Genomic DNA, 23,658 nt, shown 5'->3' with positions numbered 1-23,658 from the left:
TTACATATGCTTTCTGAGAAACCGCATGGCAAGTGAATGTCGTCTTTGTCTGAACTCACAGCAGCCTGGCTCTGCTGGTGGATCGTGCTAGCTGGTTTGGGCTTGGTTTTTAACTCAGTTATTGAAATGGCAATTAGAGCAAGACTTAAATGCCAGTGGTTTGTGACCCAGGAGGTTGCTTACAATGGCATCAGTCTGTGTGAGCTTGACACTGTTTTTCATTTCCTTTGTTTGGTTCTGGAACTGCTTGGCAGCTGTCTTCTTTAAAGTTCACTCTTCATGGCCAATTATTGTCTGCTGTTAAAATACAGGATGATTTTATCTTAGCCACATGGTGAACCAAAGAGCTAAATCCAGACATTGGGTTTTGTGAATTTGGGTAGAGAGAGTATGACTAGTGATAAGAAATCATTTAGATCTACATGGCTTAGAACAGAAGATCAGATATGGATCCTAAGATCTGCAGATAGTATTTTGGCACCTTGGGCCCTAGGAAGTGCTGTCCTGAGGTCATTTTCATGTGGCTTCACTGGAATCACAGGTGCCAAATGGCGTATATCTTACATTCCTAGAAGCCATTGTCTTGCTCAATAAGCTGTTCCAACACTGTCATTCAGAGAAATAGGAGCTTCCAGCTTCTTACATCTCCAACAAGAGCTGTCATCCAGTGTTTTCCTGACCACTTCTGGTCATTTCTGAGAAGAAGGTTGGATTCCACAAGTTGGGATGTAATCCATATCACTGTTTAAAGGTTCTGCCTGAAAATACTGTGTTTTTTTAATTTCAGCCAAAATTTTCCCCAGGGAACTTATACTCATGTGTTTGGTTGTTTCTCACAGAAGCTCTGCAGAAAGTTGGCATCATCTGCCTTTTCCATTTTACAGATAGAGAGAGCCAGTCTTTGGCCTTTAGCCAGTACTTAGTATCATGGTAACTTGGCTTGAGTAAACCTTGCCAGCCTTATGCTAGCTCTTTGTTACAGAGGCCAGATTATATAAGTGTGAAAGCACCTGACCAACTGTAGATGTTAGGTGATGTTTCATTAAAAGTACCAACTAGGCAGAGCCAGATTCAGTTTTTAGCCTTTTATTTTTATATTATTATTATTGTTATTATTATTATTATTAAAATCCTCACCTGAGGATATGTGTTTTTTTAATTAATTTAGAGAGAGAGAGGAGGGGAGACAGTGAGAGAGAAACATCAATCGGTTGCCTCCTGTATGTGCCCCTACCAGGGATCAAACTCATAACCGAGGTATGTGCTCTGACCAAGGATCAAACCCACAACCATTTAGTACACTGGATGGCGCTTAAATCAATGGAGCCACTTGGCCAGGGCCAGATTCAGTTTTGATCTCTGCCACTTGATAAGCTCAGGCAGATTAATTCTGTAAACCTAAAATGTTCCATCTATCCATCTCTAGCATCAAGTTAATAATTATAGCTGTAAGATTTAATGAAGAGCAAATGAGGTAATACAAGAAAGTGCTTAACATAGTGACTGGCTAATAATGGTTAATAAGTGATTTTAAATGTGGGCTTATTGTTATTATGTAATCATTATACAGTGGACTTTTAAATCCTGCTCCCTGTGCACTACCTTTCTTTATGTCTTCTTGATTTACTGGGAAGACCAATGTTAGCATTATAAGAAAACGAGGTGGGCATACAAACAATGTTTCTGTCCCCTGGAGATTTCCCCTTCTTTCTCAGGAGGAAGTTTTGGGAGTGAGCTAAATCATCTGTCACGTTGCCAGAACTGGGAATTGGGAGTTAACTAGTCCTTTTATCCTGCTTACAGGAGAAGCCCTTCTTTCTGCTCAGTAATGTCATGGCTGTCTCTATTTTCCAAGATTATTTCCTGCTCTGTGGCTCTGTCATATAAGGACACATTTTAACATTGCACCTCATCCTGCTTTGTCCTTTAGCCCAGAATTCTTAGTTTTATTCCAGATAAATCTAGGGGTCCCCCCAGAAATCTTGATTTCATCTAAGTTTTAAAAACTTTTGGCATAAAATTTTGGATTTTAAAATTTGTAATATCTGTAATTCTAGCTTGCCTTTCATTCCTAATATATTTTTTTCTTGATCAAATTTATGAGTTTTCTCCCTTTCCCCCCGCCAGTCATTTCAAAGCACCAGCTTTTGGTTTTGTTGATCCTTGCTTTTGGATTCATGAATTTATGTTTTTTCTGTGGGTTTATTCTGGGTCTTTTCCCCTCCCATTGGACAATTAAGTGTATTAATTTTCAGTCATCTCTCTTTTCTGATATATGCACATAAAGCTGTTCGCTTTAAGTCTTACTTGAACTACCTTCTACAATTTCTGATATGTACTTTTTTGTTTTGTGAAGTCAGGTTTGTCGAGGTTTAATTTATATATTTGTATATATTTTATAATATTTGTTCCGTTTAAGTGTAAGGTTCAATACCACCATAATCAAAATATAGAATGTTTCCATCATCCCCAAGAGCTCCCTCATTCCTTGTTTTTGTCCCTATAGTTTTGTCTTTTCCACAAAGCCACGGGCATGGAGTCATACAGTTTACAGTCCTTTGTGTCTGGCTGCTTCCGTTTGGCACGCTGTTTTGAGATTCCTGCATATTGTTCCATGTATCTGCAGTTGTTGCTTCTTTTTGCTGAGTAGCTTCAATTTTCTGTCTATGCCACAATTTATTTATCTTTTCACCATTAATATAGTTTTCAGTGGGATCAAATGAGCGCATTTTAATTTTGCACTTGGCCTGCAAATAAACATACCAGAGTATTCTGGATTTGAAATTATTTGGGTATTTTTTTTAATATATTTTATTGAGTTTTTACAGAGAGGAAAGGAGAGAGACAGAGAGTTAGAAACATTGATGAGAGAGAAACATCGACCAGCTGCCTCCTGCACACTCCCCACTGGGGATGTGCCCACAACCAAGGTACATGCCCTTGACGGGAATCGAACCCGGGACCCTTCAGTCCGCAGGCCAACGCTCTATCCACTGAGCCAAACCGGTTTCGGCTATTTGGGTATTTTTTTATATTTAAGGTTTTATTTGGGGTGTGCATTTTGGAAGTTTTTCCGTTAGTGGGCAAACAAGTTCTCCTGTGTACTCACTGTGTTCTTTCTCCCTGTAGTAGTCTGGGTCCAGTCTGGAGATAGAAACCACACAGTAGGTTAAACAGAAGTTTAACACAAGGAATTATTAACTGTGAGAAAAGAGTAATAACTAAGATAGAGGGAAACTATATGGTTCCGTAGGACTGCGAGGCATACTCAATGAAGGACAAACTAACTGCGGTTCAGAACTCAGTGGAGAAGGTCGGGTTTAGCCCATGGCATAGCAGAGGAGTTCGCTGATTTGGCTAAAACAGATGTGGCCCAAAGGCTCTGGGCAAGCCATAGGCTACCCTCAGAGTGCCAGCGAGAAGCAGGCAATCAGCAGCCAGAGACATGGGTGTACACTGGGAGTCTGGGCAAGCTATGTGGGGGCTCTGGTGTCCATGTTGACAGGGCTGCCAGACTTAGAAGAAGTGTGGAAAGGGATTCTGTTATTTATCATAGAGAATATATAGAAAGGTGCATTTGGAGCAAAGAGATAATAAATTAATGACTAATATACTCTCTCTGTTCTTAATATTTTTTATTTATTAACATAATTTTCTTTTCTTTTTCCTCCCGTCTCCCTGTCATTGTAGATTCCAAGCCGTCTATCAGACCCCAGATTGGAGTTAGTTTCTTTCTTCATGAAAATAGTTAGGATACAAATTTTAAAGAACAGTCTTATATCAGAGAAGCTAAGCATTTTAACTCTGAGCTTAGATGAGCCTACTGCTAGGAAGATGATCATCCTTTCTGAACCAAAAAACTAGATAATGGTTCTTACAGAGAATTTTTTCTGGTGTGAATTTATACATATTTGAAGAGTATTACCATGTCATAATTAAATCACATTTGTTATTCATACCAATTAAACATTTGTTGAAAAGAATAAAGGACTGTCCCAAAGTATCTGGGGCATATACATATTAATACTTTTGCAGAATAGGAATACACTCATCTTTTTTAGACAGTCTTAAATCAGAAAAATAAAAAAAAGACAAAAATCCTTATTAGGCAGTTGTGTGTTTCTGGCAGAATAAAAAATCTCGCTCCTCTCTCTCTCTCTCTCTCTCTCTCTCTCTCTCTCTCTCTCTCTTTCTCTCTCTCTCTCTCTCTCTCTCTCTCTCTCTCTCTCTCTCTCTCTCTCTCTCTCTCTCTCTCTCTCTCTCTCTTACACACACACACACACACACACACACACACACCACACCACCCTATCTAGACCTGATTTCTGTTTTTGACAGGGCTTGATAGCCATTGCAGAAAAATTCTGACATGTCTTGAAGATAGAACTTATCTGCTTCTTTTGCAGAATTCTTTTTTCTCAAAGGCTATTGCGGGGATATTTCTGTGGGGAGTGTTTAGTTGATAAATCTCTGACCCTTCATGGCATGAGTGTTCCCAGCAGTAGGGCTTATTTACAGAGGTTTTTATATACTCTCCAGAGATTGAGTGCTTACAAGTTTTCCCAGTTTAAGCAAGTCCAAATTGTAAAAATTTAGGCCTGCAAAATAGCTTACTCAGAGAATTTTATTTGCATTTTTAACTAGTTTTCTGTAAGCAGTTTGTCCTTTTAGTGTATTTAAATTGGATCCTATTTAGTCAGAATCTACCTTTTAAGACTCCCTCTATTACGTAAAGTGGGATCAGTTTGTATTGTAGCTTTCAGATTTGCTTGGGATTCTTTGGGTTTCTTCTGTTTGGCAAGATGAGGGGGGAAAGCCTGGCCCTTTTGTTACCTTGGAAATTTCCAGCCCGAGAAAGTACAGAGACACCGCTTGCAGGGATTCTTACGTGATCAGCTAGCTCCTTTCCTGAATTATTAAGCTGTGTTAAAACAGCAGCTCGGTACGGTTGCTGTTTAGGTATTCCATCTTCTGAAAGATTAATAGCACTGCAAGAATGCTGATACTTTTGACATCACTCTTCAGTCCTTTCAAATATCAGGAACATCATATTCTGCCCTATTCTTGTGCTCTGCCTTCTTTAAACATTTTCAGTTATCCTCGGAGATTTACTTATTCTAAGCTCTGTGTTTGCTAACTTTCTGAAAATTTTCCTCTCACAGTTTGGCTTCCTTAAGTGTGAAATTTATAAACCAATTTAGAGCTACCCTTAAAGTAGAATTTTTCTTTAAAAGCAATCGTGAGCAACCAAGACTAGAGATATTTTTATGTCCATTTTTCCTTATAGCTTTATTGCAATCATGACACTGGATGAGCTATTCGTTTTGATTTTGGCATGCTTGGGTCAGTTTGGACCAATTGATATAACCTTATTTAACAAACTTATATGATACTCTTAGACTTAAGTGTTGATTATGGATTTTCTAGCTTCTTGGAAGTCTAGCATCTTACTAATAATTGAGGGAACCCAGTAAAAGGTCATTTTCAACTAAGGGCTTAAAGCGTAAGGATCTATTTCTTTATTATATATTTATTGAGAACTCTTTTCTGCTGGCCTGATTGAAAATATATTAGACATTGTTCCTACTCTTAAGTAGCCCCCACTTTATGAAAGAAAACGGCAGTCAGTGAGAAAGAGGAGCTGGAGTTTGAGCTGGGCTGGGAGGTTGGATGGGCATTCCCTAAACCAAAGACAGAGAATTCTATTCGGCAGAAGCATGGCGGTGTGGGGAAATATGGCACCCGTCATATTTTGAGGAATTTTGAATGGCTATATTATTATTGACATATGACTCATAAATCCTTTTATTTACAGGGTGGGGCAAAAGTAGGTTTATAGTTGTTTGAATGGAAAATAATACAATAATTAATAAATTATAATACAAGAATGAACTGTTTCACGTACTCACAAATGTAATCCTACTTTTGCTCCACCCTGTATTTAACCTAATTTTATTAGCGCCCTGTATCTCAAGCGTGATCATTACTTGAAATAAGATTTGTGTTTTATTTTTTAAAATTCTACAATTCAGATTTCCCCTAAGTTAGAGAGTGCATTCATTCTTTGTAATATAAGTGTCTAAAAAGGTAAGCTCTTTCTCTCAGAGACTCTGACCACAGGGATGCTTTCTTCTCTCAGCTCCTATAGCACGTGTTGACTTGACACAGAGTCAGCTTGGCTTTAACAGCTGGACATGCTGGGACTCACATCTAACTCAGCCACCTACACTTACTGGCTTTAGGGCTGTGAGCAAATTCCTGTATCTCTGAACCTCAGTATCCACCACTGTGAGATGGGATTATACTACTTATTTCATAGACTATTCTGAGGATTACATGAGACAATGCGTGTACAGTGCTGAGCACAATGCCAGCACATAGCACTCAGTTAAAGGTAGCTCTCATTAATACTAGCCGTCATTAGGCACTTAGCAATGCCAGATTGTAGCTTGTTTTTATAACTTATGTACCTCATTTATCTCCACTTCTAGTGTAAAGGAATCCTGCCATATACTTTGTCCTGTACACACCCTTACTTAACACACCCCTACCTTCCCTACTGATGCCTCCTCCAGGCCTAGCACAAGTATCTGACACGGAGAAGGTACTCGCTACATCTATATAATTAAAGATTTAATGCTGGATAGTAGCAATGCAACGCCTTGTGACAACCATTGCTCTTTTGTATTGGTGGTATGAAAGTTTTTTATGGGTTCTTGCTGTGGAAAGCCAGAGTCATGAGGGAAGGAAAAAAATATGGGTTTAGTCAAAACTTTATTACTTTTGGCCAAAGGCTCTTCTAAAACTCACAGAACAAAAAAAAAATTACAGTAACAAAAAGCAGGTGCATTGTGATATTCCGAGTAAGTTGTGAAAGTTCATGCCGAGCAGAGATAGAGTAAATTCTAAGCGTGCAAAAGTACTAGTTCAGAAATTAACTCTGCCAGTGTAAACTTGAGGATTGTTCTCAATGAGTCACAAATAAGTAACAGTATGCAAGCAATATATATTACAGTAAAACCTCTTTGTTTCAAAAAAAAACAACTTTTGCTTCTTGTCTTTTTGTTTATACCATTTATCAAATCATGTTCTTTATACGCCACACGCACACTGTACATCCGAGCCTCCCTTCGTTAGGTGGGAGGCTCTCTGGATTCAGTCTTCGGGTTGGTTGAAGCCAGTCAGCTGACACTTGTCACTGTGTCAGCAGGCCTGCTTGCAGACAGGTTTCTTTGCTTCTTTTTTTTTTTTTAAATATATATTTTATTGATTTTTTACAGAGAGGAAAGGAGAGGGATAGAGAGTTAGAAACATCGATGAGAGAGAAATATCAATCAGCTGCCTCCTGCACACCTCCTACTAGGGATGTGCCTGCAACCCAGGTACATGCCCTTGGCCGGAATCGAACCTGGGACCTTTCAGTCCGCAGGCCGACGCTTTATCCACTGAGCCAAACCGGTTAGGACAGTTTCTTTGCTTTTACCCAGATTTGAGGTCTGCGTTTCATTCCAGTCTTCTTGGTACATATTTTATATACATGCAGTCATGTTTTCTTTGGTTGGAATTCTGATAACAATTCCATGTATTTATTTGAAATCATCATAAACTCAAAATGGAGTTGAAGGAATCTTTAATTGATACAGTTTTACAACTTTTCTTCCTTATTGGAGAAGCATTAGGAAGATTTTATAAGGGCCTGATGAAGCAAAATTTGGTTATGACCACAATTTGAATCAGAGGAAATCACTCATTAAAACTTACACAAGGTTCATTAAAGGAGCAGTATCTTTTGAAATTGAAGGTTCTGGCTTAGTGCTTATTTAGTCTGCACAGTTGTGATCTGACCCGTCAGCTTCCTTGCTTTGTTGTTTGACTATCTTCTTACTCATCCACTGAAAGATTACTGCCTCACCTGGGAATCTACTAAAGTCACCTCTCCCCAGCCTGGAACCCACTCCCAGAGACAAGAAAGGGTATCCTTAGTGGAACGGAATCAATGCCCTTGATGCCTTTAGAACAACCTTCGTGCATTTTCTATGTTGCTCTTTTGCTAACCTTCAAGGGCTGGTGTTGAAGATATGGGATGGCGTGTTGTGGCTTCGTTTAACTTTTTAGCCTCTATCAAGCTTCCTTACCATCTTGCTAAATTCCCGAGGTGTGTTCTTTCCTTAGGTTGGCCACACCATTACCTGTGACAGGGCATCAGCCTGACTCACCTGTCCAGAGGGGTGATGTGTTTGAGAAATCTTGTTTGTGACACTGGGCACGGAATAGAGAGTGCTCGAGTTCAGTCTGTACAGAATTGAAGTTTGTCCTTAAAGCTTTGGCAAGTCTCTCTTTGGTTGTTTTTTAGGGACAGCTCATGATACTATTTGCATAATAGAGTTCAGAGGTGAGATTTCCTCGCAGCAGAGGAGCTGAACTTTGAAATAGGTCTAAACCCTGTACCTGGAATGAGGACCAGACCTGTTTGTTCATATGGGCGTGTAGCCAAGGCAGGTGAAGCCCTGTTGTACATTCTGATGCACTTAGTTTAGCCTGACTCTGCTGATTTCCAGGCTAATAGTGTCATTTCTTTGAGTTCTCACTTGTGATGAAACATCAGCCTGATCTTCTCAGTTGTTCTCCAGGCCAGTTGTGCAACCGACATTGACATGGTGTAATTCATAATTCAGTGTTGCAAAGCAGTATGAGAAGAAATCTGTTCCCATTAGCCTTCTGTATTCGTGCTGTTGCTAGAATCTGAGGATTTTGCTATGTCAGAGGACACAAATCAGATTCATCTGATGTGGGATTTCCATACACAGTTCTTTAGTGACACCTCTATGTATGTTGTGTGTCCTGCATTGTATGTAGAGCACATCAAGCTCAGTTCTTACTCACTGTTTCTGTTACTCACTTGTTTCCCCCATTTTCCAGAAAAGAATTTAAGGAGGCAGCTGCCAGTTTGCCCAATTTCATTCTGGCATGCACCAGACACTACGTTATATACTTTCCCAATACCTCTAAGCCTTGCAGCCTCCCTGGTAGGATAAATACTGTCGTCCTGTACTAGACAACGGGGAAGGTGAGGCACATGCTAGATCTGCCCAAGGGCAGAGCTCCCATGAACCCAGGTCCATCTGACTCGAAGCCAGTGCTCTTGCCCCTAGACCTGTCTGCTTCTCCAACAGCTGTTGCCCAACAGTGTTCCGGCCTAGTAGAGCTGCCAGTAAAGTCAGTCGATTAGATTTGAATAATGTTCACCTTGAGTTGAGTCACTGCACTTCAGCAGGCACATGCCAGGCACTGGCATTTTTACATGAGGAAAGGCAGCAAGGAGGCAGATCATTCATCCGTTTCACAGATGGGGAAACCAAATTCAGAGAGTTGCCTAACTTACCGATATCACTAACGTTGCTGAGCAGTGGCATTTTTTAATGTGAAGGTCATCAGATGAATGTAGTGTCAGCCTTCCCACGTTGGCCACTAACATGGACCCATTTCCAGAAACACTCTGGGACAGGTCTAGGGGCAAGAGCACTGGCTTTGAGTCAGATGGACCTGGGTTCATGGGAGCTCTGCCCTTGGGCAGATCTAGCATGTGCCTCACCTTCCCCATTGTCCAGTACAGGACAACAGTATTTATTTCAGTCAGTGTATGCTTAATTTCTAGTTGGTCTTTTTTCATATCCTCCAGTGTCTCACTAAATTTATCAGCAGTTTCTAGAAAATTCTTGAAAAACCTTAAAAGTGTGGTTTTGAACTCTATATCCAATAGTTTGCTTTCCTCCATTTCTGTCATTTGTGACCTGTTTCTTTGTCTCTGCATTTTTTATGCTTCCCTGTGTTGATAGAGTGACTTTGTGTGCTAGGTGTCCTATAGGGCCCAGTGGCTCAGCCTCCCCAGTTACCTGAGGTGGACACTCTTGGTGCACCCCTTTGTGAGCTTTGTGCACAGTCTTGTTGTAGTCTTGTTGTAGTTAAGCCTTGATTGTTGTAGGTATCACTGGGAGGAATTGACCTCCAGGCCAATTGGCTGTGAGAATCAGCTGTGTCTACAGTGGGAGAACTTCTGTGCTGGAGACACCCTTCTGGGGCAAGACTTGCTTCAGTGGGGCTTTGGTGCTCACTGAGTCTGCCCCCTGAGTGTATCCCTTATGGATCTGAGGAGTTGTAATCTGGATGGTCCCACTCTGACCACTGGGTACACTGGCTCTTGGATCTAAGGAGGTGCTAATTTAGCCTCTACCTGAGGCTACCCAGCAGGAGCTACGGAGAGATCTGCAGATTCCCCTTCCTTTTTTAGGGTTTGGAGGTGCCCAGATGAGGCCCAGCTGTGAAGCAATGCAAGCAGCTGTGGGGCCTTGGGCCTTCTCTTGGAAGTTCTGGGTCTGTCTGGCCCAGCTGCAGTTTGTTAAGTACTTTTCAGATTGCAAAGGGCCAGGGCATTCATATGCAGAAGCCTCTGCGCACAGCTTGGGTGGGGCAGGGTTTCAGGGAATCAACAGGGCGGAGCAAGCAGCTATGGCTGATCCTCAGTCCTGCCCTAAGAGGCCCAGGGTCTCAGTGTCCTGGTAATCCCTGCAAGCACCTCTGAGAGAAAGCCGTCCTCGAGTTCCGAGTTCTGCCCACTGCCAGACAGTCCAGTTTCTCCCCGTATGAGTCTGGGTCCCCAGAGACTAGCCCGGAACTGGAGTTAAGAGCAGTGGGGAGCTTGTGTCTCCCTCCCCATTAAAAAAGACAACCGCGTCCTCAGTTGCCAGCCTTTTCCGCGCGCGCCTCCAATCCTCTGCACTTTACTTCCACAGCACCTCTGAGTCTCAGTGTGCTTTTCTCTTTCCTTCTAGTTGTAGAATTTCCACTCAGCCAGCCTTCCTGTGGTTCTGGATGATGTCCGTTTTGTCTTTTAGTTGTATTTTTGAAGTTGTTGTGGGAGGCAGCAATTTCTGGTGTTTACCTATGCCGCCATCTTGGTTTCTCTCTTCCAATTCTTTGCTGTTTCACTTTGGGGGAATTACTTGCCCACTCTTATCCTCATTGGCCTCATTTGTAAAAGGAGAACAATAATGGTACCTACCTTACAGATGGCTTAAGTGAAATAGGGCAGACAGAAAGTGCTTGCTCCATGCCGAACACACAGCATGTGCTCACGTAATTAACCTATTTCTTCCATGTTTATGTGTAAAATCAGTATAAGACAGTATTGTATCCTGCTGAAACTGAGGAAGGCTGAATTTCGGATTTAAAAAAAAATGCCTACCTTAGATATAACATTTTCAGAGACCTCATTGTTTCAGAGAAATCTCATCTGCATATGTGTTACCTTTACTTGCTCAGACATGTGGCAGACATCCGTCAGGGCCACAGGCCATGGTGGGTGCCGTCTAGGCGGTTATTGGACAGGAGTGAGTGAAAGTGACCTCAAACACCAGTGCTTTCTCTCACACTCGGAGCCCGCCCTTGCCATTTTCCTGAGCAGTCAGGGAATTCTAAATGACCACGAGTAAGAGGCATATTTTACTTTCTCCATCCTTCTGTGACTTCTCCCGGGAAGAGAGCCCAAATCTCCGTGTTTGGTCTGTTCAGCACAACCCACCTTCAGTAATGAGCCTGTGGCTCTGGGCTCGGCATTCATTTTGTCTTGTCTAGAAGGGTAGCGTCTTATTCTTCTGATTATCTCGTTCTTTCCAATGTGTGTTTCTTGTAGTAGTAATTTTTTTTTTTTAATTTGGGCATGCCCTTTATTGCTGACTAAGCCAAGATTGGAAACCTACTTTCTTATCAGTCAGTATAAAACATAGCAATTTTAATCAAGTGAGCAAAGACTTCCTTCAAAAGAATGCTGTGAGGAATGTAAGCTCCTTGAGGGAACGCACTCCTTGTTCCACACCCAGTCTTCTCAGCATCTCGCCCAGAGCCTTGTCGCAGGGGGTGGTGCTCAAGGGAAGCCTGCTGCCTTGATTTCTATGGCTTCCTTTATTGTTTGACTGGAAACAAAGGCGCTTTTTTTCATTCCTTCAGCCAGTGTCATGCTTAGCATAGCGAACAAAACAAAGCCTTTGCCCCCGTGGAACTTTCATCCTGGCAAGAGAGACAAATGAGCATGATTACAAGGTGCCATGGCTGTTTTGAAGGAAATAAACTTGGGGCTGAGATAGAGAATAATGGAAAGTAGACGACCTTTCTAGATTAAATGGCCAGAGAATGGGACTTCTGAGCTAAGGCCTAAGGGACAAGGATGAAGTTGGGGGGAGGAGGGGACAAGGGAGGTGAGCCATCAAGGCAGAAAGATCATTTCCCTTGAAGCCAGAAAAAGTGTGACCTATTTGAGGATCTAAAATAAAGTGTGGCAAGAGGGTTCTGAGCAAAGGGTTGGGGGTGGGCAGTAGGTGATGAAGTCAGGGAGGCCAGTGGGGCCAGAGATGTGGGCCTTTGTAGCCCTGGAGAATTGTTGGGTTTTGTTCTACGTGTAGTCGGAAACAAGGATGAAGTGATCTAACCCATTTCTCACTAGAAGTCCAATGCGCTATCCATTGCGCCACAGAGCCCGCTAACCCATTTCTCTTTGTTTAATTATGTTTGTTGCTATGAAATAATGGTGGCCTGATTTGAGGGGTTGGAGAAAAACGTGTTGGGATTTGAGCTGTACCAGTATTTCAGAGATTAGAGTGAAGGATTGGACATGGGCAGAGGGGTGGTGAGGGAAAGGGAAGAATCGGGGATGACTTGAGCACCCTGAGGTGGGGAAGACTGGGCAGTAGGGAGGAGGTTGGGAGTGAGGAAGGGGGTGGACTCCTGAGCTTTGTTGTAGATGTGATAAGCGGCCAAGTTACACAAGATCTTTGGGGACTGAGATGTCCAGTAGGAACTGATCTAAACGTGTGAGCCTGGGGTTCAGAGGAGAATTTTGGTCTAGAGATGTAAATGTGAGAGTCACAGTACAGAGAGGGCTCTAAACCGTGGGTGACAGATGACATACTAAATGGTGGCATTTCCATTAATTTGTGACAGCAGCTCAAGCTACCCACATGGCCAATTTGAGAATTTGCTGTAGCAAAACTGTAGAACCACGGTTATTTTACTGCAAGAAAAACGCTTGAAATTTATTTATGCTACCAATGACCAGGAAGGTGAAATGCTATACTTGGCGCCATAAAACCATTCTCTCAGCTTGTTTTCAGAAAAATCCATATCTGGGTGGTGTGACCGAGTCATTAGTAGTGACTGGCTGGCTGTGTTCTAATAGGTCAGGTGTAACTTAAGCCCCAAAGGCCTCTGGGCAGGTCAGTTGGTCTGAAGGTGGCTGAGATAAAGCAGAGGAAGTCATTGTTGCCCCCAATTAGCATCAAGGGAAAAAAGCTGCATAATCGGAAACCTAGAAGAAGCTTTCCACCAGAGGCCGGCCAATTATTTTGTGAGAACTTTGCTACTGGGAAAACAAGAAGGAAGATGGGAATCATGCTTACCAAACATGAGGATTTATCAGACACACCTGCATAGCTTCCTTAGCATGCAGTCCTGTGCCTCACCTCCTGTGTGATCAAATAGTTCTGGCTTGGGGCTCAGGAGTCTGTATTTTTACCAAGTGATTCTGGTGCAAGTGATCCATGGATCACACTTTGAGAGACGTTGAGTCTAAAAAGAGCTTTGAGGTCATTTAGGCAGCCCTTCTCACCCAGGGGGAGGCAGGTGTACGGAGGAGAGGGGCTGCCTTGAGTCAAAGAATGAGTTGGAAAGCCAGTGCAGCTCTACTAACCCACATTTCTTCATTCTGCAGTTGATTCTTCATCCTAACAGTGGATAAAAAGCAAGTCGCCCCTCCCAGTTCCCAACTCCCCTTCCTTCACTGTATTTTTTTTCCAAAGTCCATATCACCTTCTAATGTAAGAGGAATTTACTGTGTTTTATTTGTCTGTCTTTCCTCACTAAAATGGTAGCTTCAGAAGGGCACTGATTTTGTTTTGTTTTTCACTGGAAAAGAAAACACTCCAGCCTTCTTTTCAGGGGTGGGGTGTGAGGGAGTGTGAAGGGCGACAGTGGCCTCCTCAGAAGGGGTTCAGTGACCTGTCACCACAGGATTCTCTCTCCGTCTATCCTATGTGCCCCGGACAGTGCCTGGCTCATAGTAGGTGTTCAGTGACTATTTGATAAATGGGTGGATGGATGAAAAATATTTCGTTGAACTATAATTATAAGTTTAATGGGCATTGCGGGAAAGTGCCAACCCTTAGACATATTAGCTCAAAATAGTGTAGAATATTTTCTTTTTTTACTTGTTTGATGTTGGCTTACATCAGAGGTTACAGAAGCAGTTTGTTTATGGATATTAATAGAGTCTTTTAATAATATTAACAATAATAATAATAGCAAAGGTAATAGAAATAACAGTGATAACTGCTGTCATTTTTGGAATGCTTACCATCTGCTACGTATGTACTGTATGAAGTTCTGAGAACATCGCACCCTTAACTCATCCAGTCCTCATTACAGCCCAAGGATGGAGGAACTGGTTTTGTCTGTTTTCCAGAGGGGGAAACTGAGGCTCAAAGAGGTGAAGTTATTTGTCCAGGGTTACACAGCCTGTAGAGATTTAGGATCTGTGATCTGAAAGGGGGAGTCCCTAACTACCAGTCATATTCAGTATCAGCAGTTCAAGCTGGGGTGTTCTCTGCAGAAGGAATTAGAAAAGCTAAAGACTAAGCAAGCATCACTTTTTGGGGTATCCTTCGGCCAAGAGCACCAACCTCCTAGATGGTATAAAACTACAGCCTGGAAAGGAAGTTGCATTTTTTCCATCATTTCCCCACACTCTCAGGTCTTTCCATTCTCACATTACAAAGGACCTTTGGTCTTGAACTGTTAGGCTTTTCTCACTTCTCAGACAACCTCCCTGTAGTGGGGCCAAGGGAAATTCCTGTGGTGACAGGTCACTAAACCATTTCTGGGGAGGCCACTGTAGCACTCCACACTCACTCACACCCCACCCCCTAAAGGAAGGGGGACAGAAAGGCTCCTTCACCCTCCTTCCTGTACCACTTCCCTGTTGGGGCCTCAGGAAGGGGCCGAGGGAGGTGATGATTCCATAAATCTCTCTAAGATTTGAGTGAGCCTTTTGAGTTCTTAAAACCGATACCTATTAAAAGGGTTGTGAGCTCACAGACTTTATCACCACCTGCTGTGGACAATGTTGCATTCATTCCCCCCTGCCAGCCAGGACTGGCCTTGCTTGGTTTCAGTGAAGACTCCATCCATATGGCAGCCAAGCCACTCGCCCAGCAGCTGCAGACACAGGCTGAGCATGGGCTGTCGCACGCAGTGCCATCTCTAAGCACACAGTCTACCAGGCACTGTGCTCGCAGTTCTAATGAGAAACATGAGGCATTGCTGTCCCACTTCTGTAGGTGAGGAAGGCCGGAGAGGTGGGCAGCTTGCCTGAGTCTCACAGCACTTGCGAGAGGCAGAGCCATGGAGTTGGTTGTAAAGCCTGTGCTTTGGGCGTCTGCTCCTCCTGCGATGCCAGTTTAAGAGCAAGAGCTTGGACTCTGGATTTGAATCTAGACTCTGCCCCATACTCGCTGTGAGACACTGGCAGGGCATTTAGCCACTCTCTTCGTTCACTTGTTCATCTGTAACTTGGAGATAATGACATGCTCAAATCATAGGGTTTCAAGGATTAGATGAATCAATGAATGTAAAGCATTATATGTGCTAGCCATGGTTATTAACTTACTTATCGACTCCTATTTTCTTCTGTGGGTGATGGATTCTCAGAAGTTTCAGGGTTTCTCCAATCCCCCCACCCCTGGATTGTGTTTATAAGATGCTTATCTAGATAATCCATAGAAAGTGCTTAGAGTGGGGTCTGGCGTATGATTTACCCCCAGTAAATGTTAGCGATGATTAATTAGCATGACCCTGGGGGTGAGGAGAGAGCATCTGCCCCTTAGTCTGCATCGTCTCATTGGTGTGGTGTCCAGATGCCCATCTCCTGGGTCGGACAGAACGAGGAGACAACCATTAGTTTGCATACATCAAGTCCCTGTTATTTTAATGCCTAACAATGAATTTAAAAGGTAGGGGAGATGAAAGTATGATTCATTAAGTTCTTGGTCCAGGCACAAAGAGATTAGCACTTGGAACTCTTACAGGAATAAATTGTCTCAGAGAAGCTTGGTGGCATGCCGTCATTTGAGTGAACTGTCACTTTTCGACCACCGCCACCCCTACTCGGGGTGATTGTGTGTTCTTTTCTCCCCCTTCCCCCTGGGTGACTGTACTTTCCACTTCTCTCCTAGCTGAAGAGTTGGACAGTGGAGGACCTTCGGAAGAGGCTCTTGGCCCTCGACCCCATGATGGAGCAGGAGATTGAAGAGATCCGGCAGAAGTACCAGTCCAAGCGGCAGCCCATCTTGGATGCCATTGAGGCGAAGAAGCGGCGGCAGCAGAACTTCTGAGCCCGGCCAGCGGAGGGCCACGCCCACACGGCCTTCGGTGAGCTCGGATCCTCGCTGCTCAGGCTCGTTAGCCACCACTCTGCCCTTGCTTCTCCACGCACCTTTGTGAACTCAGGAATGTGCGCCGGAGGGAAGGGATGTCTCGCTGGTCAGCGAGCGAGATGTCTTGGTGTGTGTGAGTGTCTCAGTCGGTCAGGTTTATTATCTCAAAGGACTTCTATGGGCACTTTTAAACTCAGAGACGCCTAGTCCAATGGTAGCTGGGAAAGTTTTACATTGTCTTTTGTTTTTCTTCTCCCAATAGCTTTCAACTGTTCTCTCTGGAAGACTTTTTAAAAACTATAAATATGCATATATGTGTAAATTGTAACTAGATTCCCCACTCAGTGTGGTGGCATCTCTGTACAGGTACAGTTCTAAGCAGTTTGCCTCTTTTCTGTGAGATTATGGTACTGTGGAACAGAGGACAGGCACACTGGGGCCATGGGGCCACTCCACTCCCAGGAGCCAACCTCACCCTTTTGCAGGGCTGCTTATTTAAAAATTAGGTCCGGGCCAGTTTTCACCACATTTCAGCCTTGCGTGGGTCATCCCTAGCTCCCGGAGCTGCTGGTGGCGCTCAAGGGAAAGCCTTGAGAGTCCTGTTTACCTTGAGTCCCAGGAGAAGCCTGGCACCTTCTCTGCAAATTGGCCTTTGTGGTTTCAGCGCCTTTTATCCACCTCCACTCTCCCAACTGCCTGAGTCACAGCACAGATCCTGCCCAGTGCCTTAAGAGGAGACGTGACCCAGTGAGGGGACAGGCCTGCTAGGATCTCCCAGCAAACACGGGGCTATGATCAGTCCACAAAAGGGAAGGGCTTTGAAGTTTTCATTGTTCATGTGAAGGTCACACGTGTGGCATTTTGCACTGCATTCCTTACAGACGGGTAGCGGGCATTGATTTTGTGATCCACATTCAAATATGTGACTTTTTTATTTTACTGCTAAGGGGTCTGGAAAGGATAGTGAATGTCAGACTAAGATTTGTTCTCCAGGAGGCTCAACCCAGACACGTGGAAGCCAGAGCTAGAGGGGACCCTAGCTGTCATCTGGTGTGGCTGAGGCTTGGAGAGGGCAAGCAGCATGGCCAAAATCACAAAGCAGGTGGAAGTGGGAGCTGGGACTACACCTCGGGCTGCTCCCTCCCCCGTTCACTGAACCGAGCAGCCCCTTCTCCAAGGGAAGAGACCTGTGTCACGTTTGGTTAAGTTACTCCAGGCAAGCCTGCTAATGGGAACTTGCTCTTGCTTTGTCCCTTCAATGGGTGAGGCTATGAAGAGATTCCCAGGGGAGCCAGATCCTGTGCCAGCCACTCCATGGCCTCTGCACCATCTGCCTGATAGCAGACAGGCCTCGTGCAGACAGATTTAAGGCCAAAAGCAGAGCAGAAGGCTCACAGAAGACAGCACTGAGCCCTTCTGCAGCGTTGGCTCAGAGCCACCTGTCACTTAGTCACACGGCAAAGAGGAGACAGTTGGGAAGGGCAAATGTGTTTTTATTTTCAAATATGTCTTCCTCTCAGATAGGAGGCTGTGCCTGGGTTGCACCTGAGGACACTGAAATTTGACCCCAGAATTGTTTTTGCTTCCCAAACCTGGGAATCAATGGGAAGGCAGGGAATGTTCCTCTTCTGTGGCCAGATTCTGTTCTTTGCAATTAAAGCAAGTTTTAAAAAATGCAAGAGGCAGTTGTTCTGCAGGGCTTGGCCACTTAAGCAGCTGTGTGGCAGATACAGAGAACAGAGGGCAATTTGAGGGTCTCCCCGGAATAGTACATGGCAGCTAGCATTCGTTGGCCACATGATGTGCCAGGCACACTGCTCAGTAGACTCTTTCTGTGAGCTCCAAATTTTACAATAACTCTGTGAGTTAAGGACTTTATCTCCATTTCATAGACAAAGAAACAGGTTCAGAGAAGGCAGTACAGCTAGTAAGTGATAGAACCAGGATTCATAACATCACTGTATGGGAGGGACCAGCATTTACAGGGGAAAGTCTCTTTTTAATAAAGGGACCACCTTTTCTCACTCAGACTAAGTAACTCTTAACGGGCATTTTTAAGCTGGGAAGCAGCTGAATTAGTAGTCAAGTCTGACAGCCAAGTGAGTTTTAAAAACCATATCATGGAGCAAGCACTCCCCGACACCGGCTGCTGTGCTAATTAGCAGTCCTCCGGCCTCGGCCTCTTGCTTTTTTAAAAAGGACTTTGCACTTGGCCAGACAGGAGGGCAATGCCCTTTTTCTGTCTTCCTAAGCTAGAGCTAAGTAAAACAAGTTTGTTTTTCCCCATAAATATTCTTGAATCTTGATCTGGAGTTTATTTTGTTTCAAGCATGTGTGCACCCAACATGCTGGTCCAACAAAGTGCATTGCTCTTCAGTCTAGCTGGACATAGTCTTCTGCCAGAAAGCAATTTCTTTTGGATCAGATAAACTTCCTGACCAGTTGTATTAGTTTTCTAGTGACAGGAAGGCAGAGGAGCAAATCCTAGTCATGTTTTTCCTTGAATACTAATGGAGCCCTGAGTGGCAGTCATGCTCAAGCACTTGTGACTCAAGCTTCCAGGGAACTCGTAGCCCCTTACTTGTTCTCTCCTTCTAAGAAACGATGACCCACACCTAATAGTGTCTTTAAAAAATCTCGAATTCTCTAAGAATATCTTTATTGCTTCCTCATCAATAATTTTTAAGCAAATTTCTATTTTTCCTTCTCCATTATTCCTTCTCCCAACCATTGGGTTGATGGATGAGTGTTTGGGTGGGTGGATGGATGGATGGATGGATGATTGGTAGACAGACCGACTGACGCAATACTTTGAAGCAACTTAAGAACCTTAACCTTAACTTCTTGAGACTACAGATTTTGATCCAGGGAATGTTTATTTAGCACCTAGCAGGTGCCAGAAATTTATTATACCATTTAAAACTCAGTAGCTCTTAGCAACATCAGGAATGAGAGAGGTCTTTATTGATCCTACAGGCTAATATTATGAACAACTTTATGAACAATTTTATGCTAATAAATTCAACAATTTAAGTGAAATAGACTAATTGAAAGTACAAAGTACTAAACTCACTCAAGAAGAAATAGATAAGCTGAATCGTCCTATATTAAAACATAATAGCTCTGGGAGATCTAGGTATATTGTCCTCCTTTACAGATAAGGAAGCAGGCTCAGAGAAATGAAGTCTGTTGCTCAAGGTCACATAGCTAGAATATGGCAGAGCCAGGATTCAAATTCAGTTCTGATTCTTATTCCAGTGCCCTTTCCAGCATACCATGTTGCCTCTAAAGATTGCAGCTCCTTATTTACTAGAAAACTGTTTCTGTCCACTCCACCCCCTCCCACCCCATCCTTTCTTAAGCGCTGTGTTTGTGTTTTCATCAGGATTATATTCATTGTCTTCGGAATCCATGTTCTTATTTGTGTTTGGGGGGAGGAAATTCTTCCACCAGCTTGTACTCAGATCAACTTGGAAAAAAATGCATAAATGCTGTTGCAGATGTACAACTTAAGAAATGTGAAGTTTGTAGCTTTAACTTTTTGTAACAAGAACTAATAACACTGGCTTTAGTGTCGACTTGAAATGCTGTTTTATAAGGTTTGGATGTAAATAATCAGTCAAAGTCAGTAGTTTGTATATGTATGAGACATAGCTTCCTTCTTTGCCTTGTTTTTAATTTGAGATGCTTCCTATGTGCTCTTATGTTGGAATTGTCTTCCCTCCTTCCTTCTTCCTATACCTTTATTTTAAATAAAGGCTGTCCTTTTTCTAAAAATGAGATCCTCCATCTATAGCCCGGATAATGGTGTTGTGAACCTTCATAACATTGACTTTGTATTGTGTTTATTCTAGAATCCAAAGCCAGAGGAGAGGGAGTAAACTTTTGTTGAATACCTACTGTGTGCCAGATCCTGAGCTAGTTAACTGTCAGGGGTATAAAGATGAACCAGACACAGTTCTTGCAGACTAGCTGGAGAGTCGGTCAAACACACAAGAACCACATTGGAAATGCCGTGGCAGAAGGAAGTACACAGCCTGTGGACACATGAGGAGGGATGATTGGTTCTGCTGAAGGGTCCGAGGAAGCTTTTCTGGAGAAGGTAATTCATCCTGAATTTACAGGATGAGGAAGCGATGGCCAAGTGGAGAAGAGGGGAAGAGAAGGCATCTTGGGTGGAGAGACCAGCCTATACAAATAGTCTGGTGTGAGAAAATTGTTTATAAAACCTGATGTTAAATCAAACCTCAGTTACATTTAAACACAAAGTCAGTCCTCACTTAACATTGTCAATAGGTTCTATAACTTTAAATGAAATGATGCATAACTAAGCCAATTTTACCACAGGCTAATTGATGTAAATTTGAATTAGGTTCCTATGGCATCTCATCAATGTCACAGCAAAGCCACATTGAACGAAACATTATTTTCCTGCAGGTCCTACTCCTCTGCTGTCTGTCCTGGTGGGGCTGTCGGTGACAGATCTTCCATTCTTTCCCCCAGCCATGTGATGGACATGCGACCCAAACCAGTCCAGTTAGACTTAGTCTTTAGGGAATTGCTATTTTGAGCAGAGTGATACATAAAATGGAGGCAGTTGTCCCTAAGGTGTTTTAATTACAGAACCCTAAGAGGTGGTTCATGGGTCCTAAATACCATGGTCCCCATATCGCCCTTGTTCCTACCTTTTTCAGAGCCCGGTTGTTTAATCCTAGCGAGTAGCTATCCCATGCGCTCACTTTTTGCTTAAGTTTTCCAGAGCTGGCTTCTGTTGTTTGCAACTAACGACTCCTGACTGATACAGAAATCAGAACAGGCAACATGTCCTCCAGGGAATGTGGGTGTTGAAAATTATTGGGCTGTCATGAGGCAAGACACTCGAGGTTGCTGCTCATGCTCTGGCCCAGGCACCAGACCATGGAGCACAATGGTCAAGGGCGACTTCCTGTGTTTCTTGATATGGTCTGACCACCAGGAGGTGACTCTTCCAGAAGGGGGAGCTTTTGTCACAGTCCAATCTAAGGAGGGAGGAATGTCCAGGCTGTGGGGTCGAATGTTTATTTCTAATTGCACAGAATGATGTAAAGGGACAGTCAGCAAAGCCAGCCCAGAGTAATGTGAGCACAGAATGAACCGGAGAGCACTTCCATGCCGTGGTGAAAGGATCTCATGACTCGGCAGTGGGGCTGAGATCTCCAAAACCAAAGTTGGCAATGCACTGCAAATTGCCAAGGGCACAGCCCTGCTGCACTTCAGTGAAGCGGGGCAGCGACAGGAAGCGTGGGAGAGTGACAAGTGGAATGCCTCTATGAGAGGACATGGGAGAAATCCAAGGCAATCCAAAACGCTGGGTGGAAGCAGTCCCCACCCTTCCCTACTGGAGAAAGCTCCCAAGTGCCTGCTTGCCCCACCCCTCAAGGCTGCCTAACTGGCAGGTGGGAATCAGTTCTGGCCTAGAGAGTGAAAAATAGACTCTGAGTGAGTAGGAAAGAATCTTGGAGCCATACAGAAGTACAGAAACTTGTTAATTGATACCATCAGAAATGTGGGGAATATTCGTGGGAATGGATTTTTGTGGTGCTTGAAGAAGGAAGGGGGAAAGGTAATGTTGGACCAGGCTGATCTTCTTGACATGCAGCACGTACCAGGGGTTCTGCATTCTCTGCGCTCAGGCCAGGAGCTGGCTGGGTTCTAACAACTGATGGGTTGGCCAGTGAAAACTTGGACCAATCGCTGGCCCACATGAAATGGAATTTAAAGGCCCCAAATTCCTTGGCATCATAGAAGAAAGGATTCAAATATTTCTGAAGCTGAGAGGCTGGACTGGATCTGATTTATGCCTCCTTCCTGCAAATACCTCTAACTATGGCCCTCAGTGAACCCAGAACACTTGACCCTTGCTTTGAGGAGAGTCTAGGTCAGCCGTGGACAAACTACGGCCCGCGGGCCGGATCTGGCCCGTTTGAAATGAATAAAACTTAAAAAAAAAAAAAAAAAAAAAAAGACCGTACCCTTTTATGTAATGATGTTTACTTTGAATTTATATTAGTTCACACAAACACTCCATCCATGCTTTTGTTCCAGCCCTCCGGTCCAGTTTAAGAACCCATTGTGGCCCTCGAGTCAAAAAGTTTGCCCACCCCTGGTCTAGGTCAAGAGTACTGGGTGGAGGGGCTCCCAGATATCAGAGGGGAGGGAGTGCAGAGGTGTGGAAGGGCAGGTGTTGGTACCTGACCCTCAGAAATTAAGTGGGAATGGTCATTGTAGTATTCAGCAGGCTCTGTCTGAGGCATGATATCAGGCTAGAGGACTCTAAAAAATTTAATCAGAACTGACACTCAACTCTTACTTGATGGTATAACCAACAAAACGTAAGAAACAAAACAAAACCAAAAAAATAGTCTATAAAGCAAAAACAAACACCCTGACTTAAGCCACCATGACTGGTGCAGAGCATCACCTAATACCAAGTGTTTGGTTATTGATCTAAAGCCCTTTGAATGGAACATACGCTATTTGCCCTTGAGGAAGGACTGCTGTACTGCTGCTATGTGGATGTATGTGAATATTTTCTGCCTTCTCCAAAAGGGCCTGTGGCCATTGACCAGGGTAACCAGGTGCTGAAGAAAGGCAAATACTAAAATCTTTCAGGGAACCTTGGATGAAGACTTGGAGCTAATATGTTAATACCAATTTCTTGGGCTGAAGAGTACTACTGTAGGTCCACAATCATGTGAAAGATAATGTTTTGACCTTTTCCCATGTCACTGGAGGTCTAGTGGGATCCCAAAGCTGTCCTCTATCTCCACAGTTTCTGAGGGATAGTTTGAAAAGATCCCCACTTGGCTCCCTGGCCCATGGAGGCCAGTAGAATCCGATTGAGCCACTCTCCCAGAATAGAAACTCAATGGTGGTACCACATCTCTGAGGAGGCTGCAGAGATCAGGGCCCCCACCAGAGACCCTGGAGAGTGATGGCTCCTATCAAAACAGTTTCCCCCGTTTGACCAGCGCAAGATTGGCTGGGTCTTGGAAACTGATAGGGGGGTATTTTAATCAAGAGGCAATTCCAATTTTAGCTGCTGTATTAAATTTGTGCTCAATATTACAGCCCCTGGAGCTATAGGCATCTCTTGGTTTAATTCTCTCTTCCAAGAAACAGAAACCACTGGAAGCCTTTT

General features: G+C 43.6%; 1 protein-coding gene across 1 annotated transcript in view; it reads left to right on the top strand.

Moving 5' to 3' along the window:
* Positions 1-20,255, top strand: part of STK4 (serine/threonine kinase 4) — a 90,372-nt gene extending 70,117 nt beyond the window's left edge. Inside the window, exon 11 of the mRNA XM_059706963.1 lies at positions 16,278-20,255. Within this exon, the coding sequence (XP_059562946.1) occupies positions 16,278-16,436 (159 nt within the window). The 3' untranslated portion in view covers positions 16,437-20,255. The remainder of the gene's footprint in view (positions 1-16,277) is intronic.
* The last annotated feature ends 3,403 nt before the right edge of the window (positions 20,256-23,658 follow it).

Source organism: Myotis daubentonii, chromosome 8 (assembly GCF_963259705.1).
Source record: "Myotis daubentonii chromosome 8, mMyoDau2.1, whole genome shotgun sequence".
Taxonomy (NCBI): domain Eukaryota; kingdom Metazoa; phylum Chordata; class Mammalia; order Chiroptera; family Vespertilionidae; genus Myotis; species Myotis daubentonii.
The sequence above is the reverse complement of the archived record's forward strand: the minus strand, read 5'-3'. Positions and strand labels throughout refer to the sequence as shown.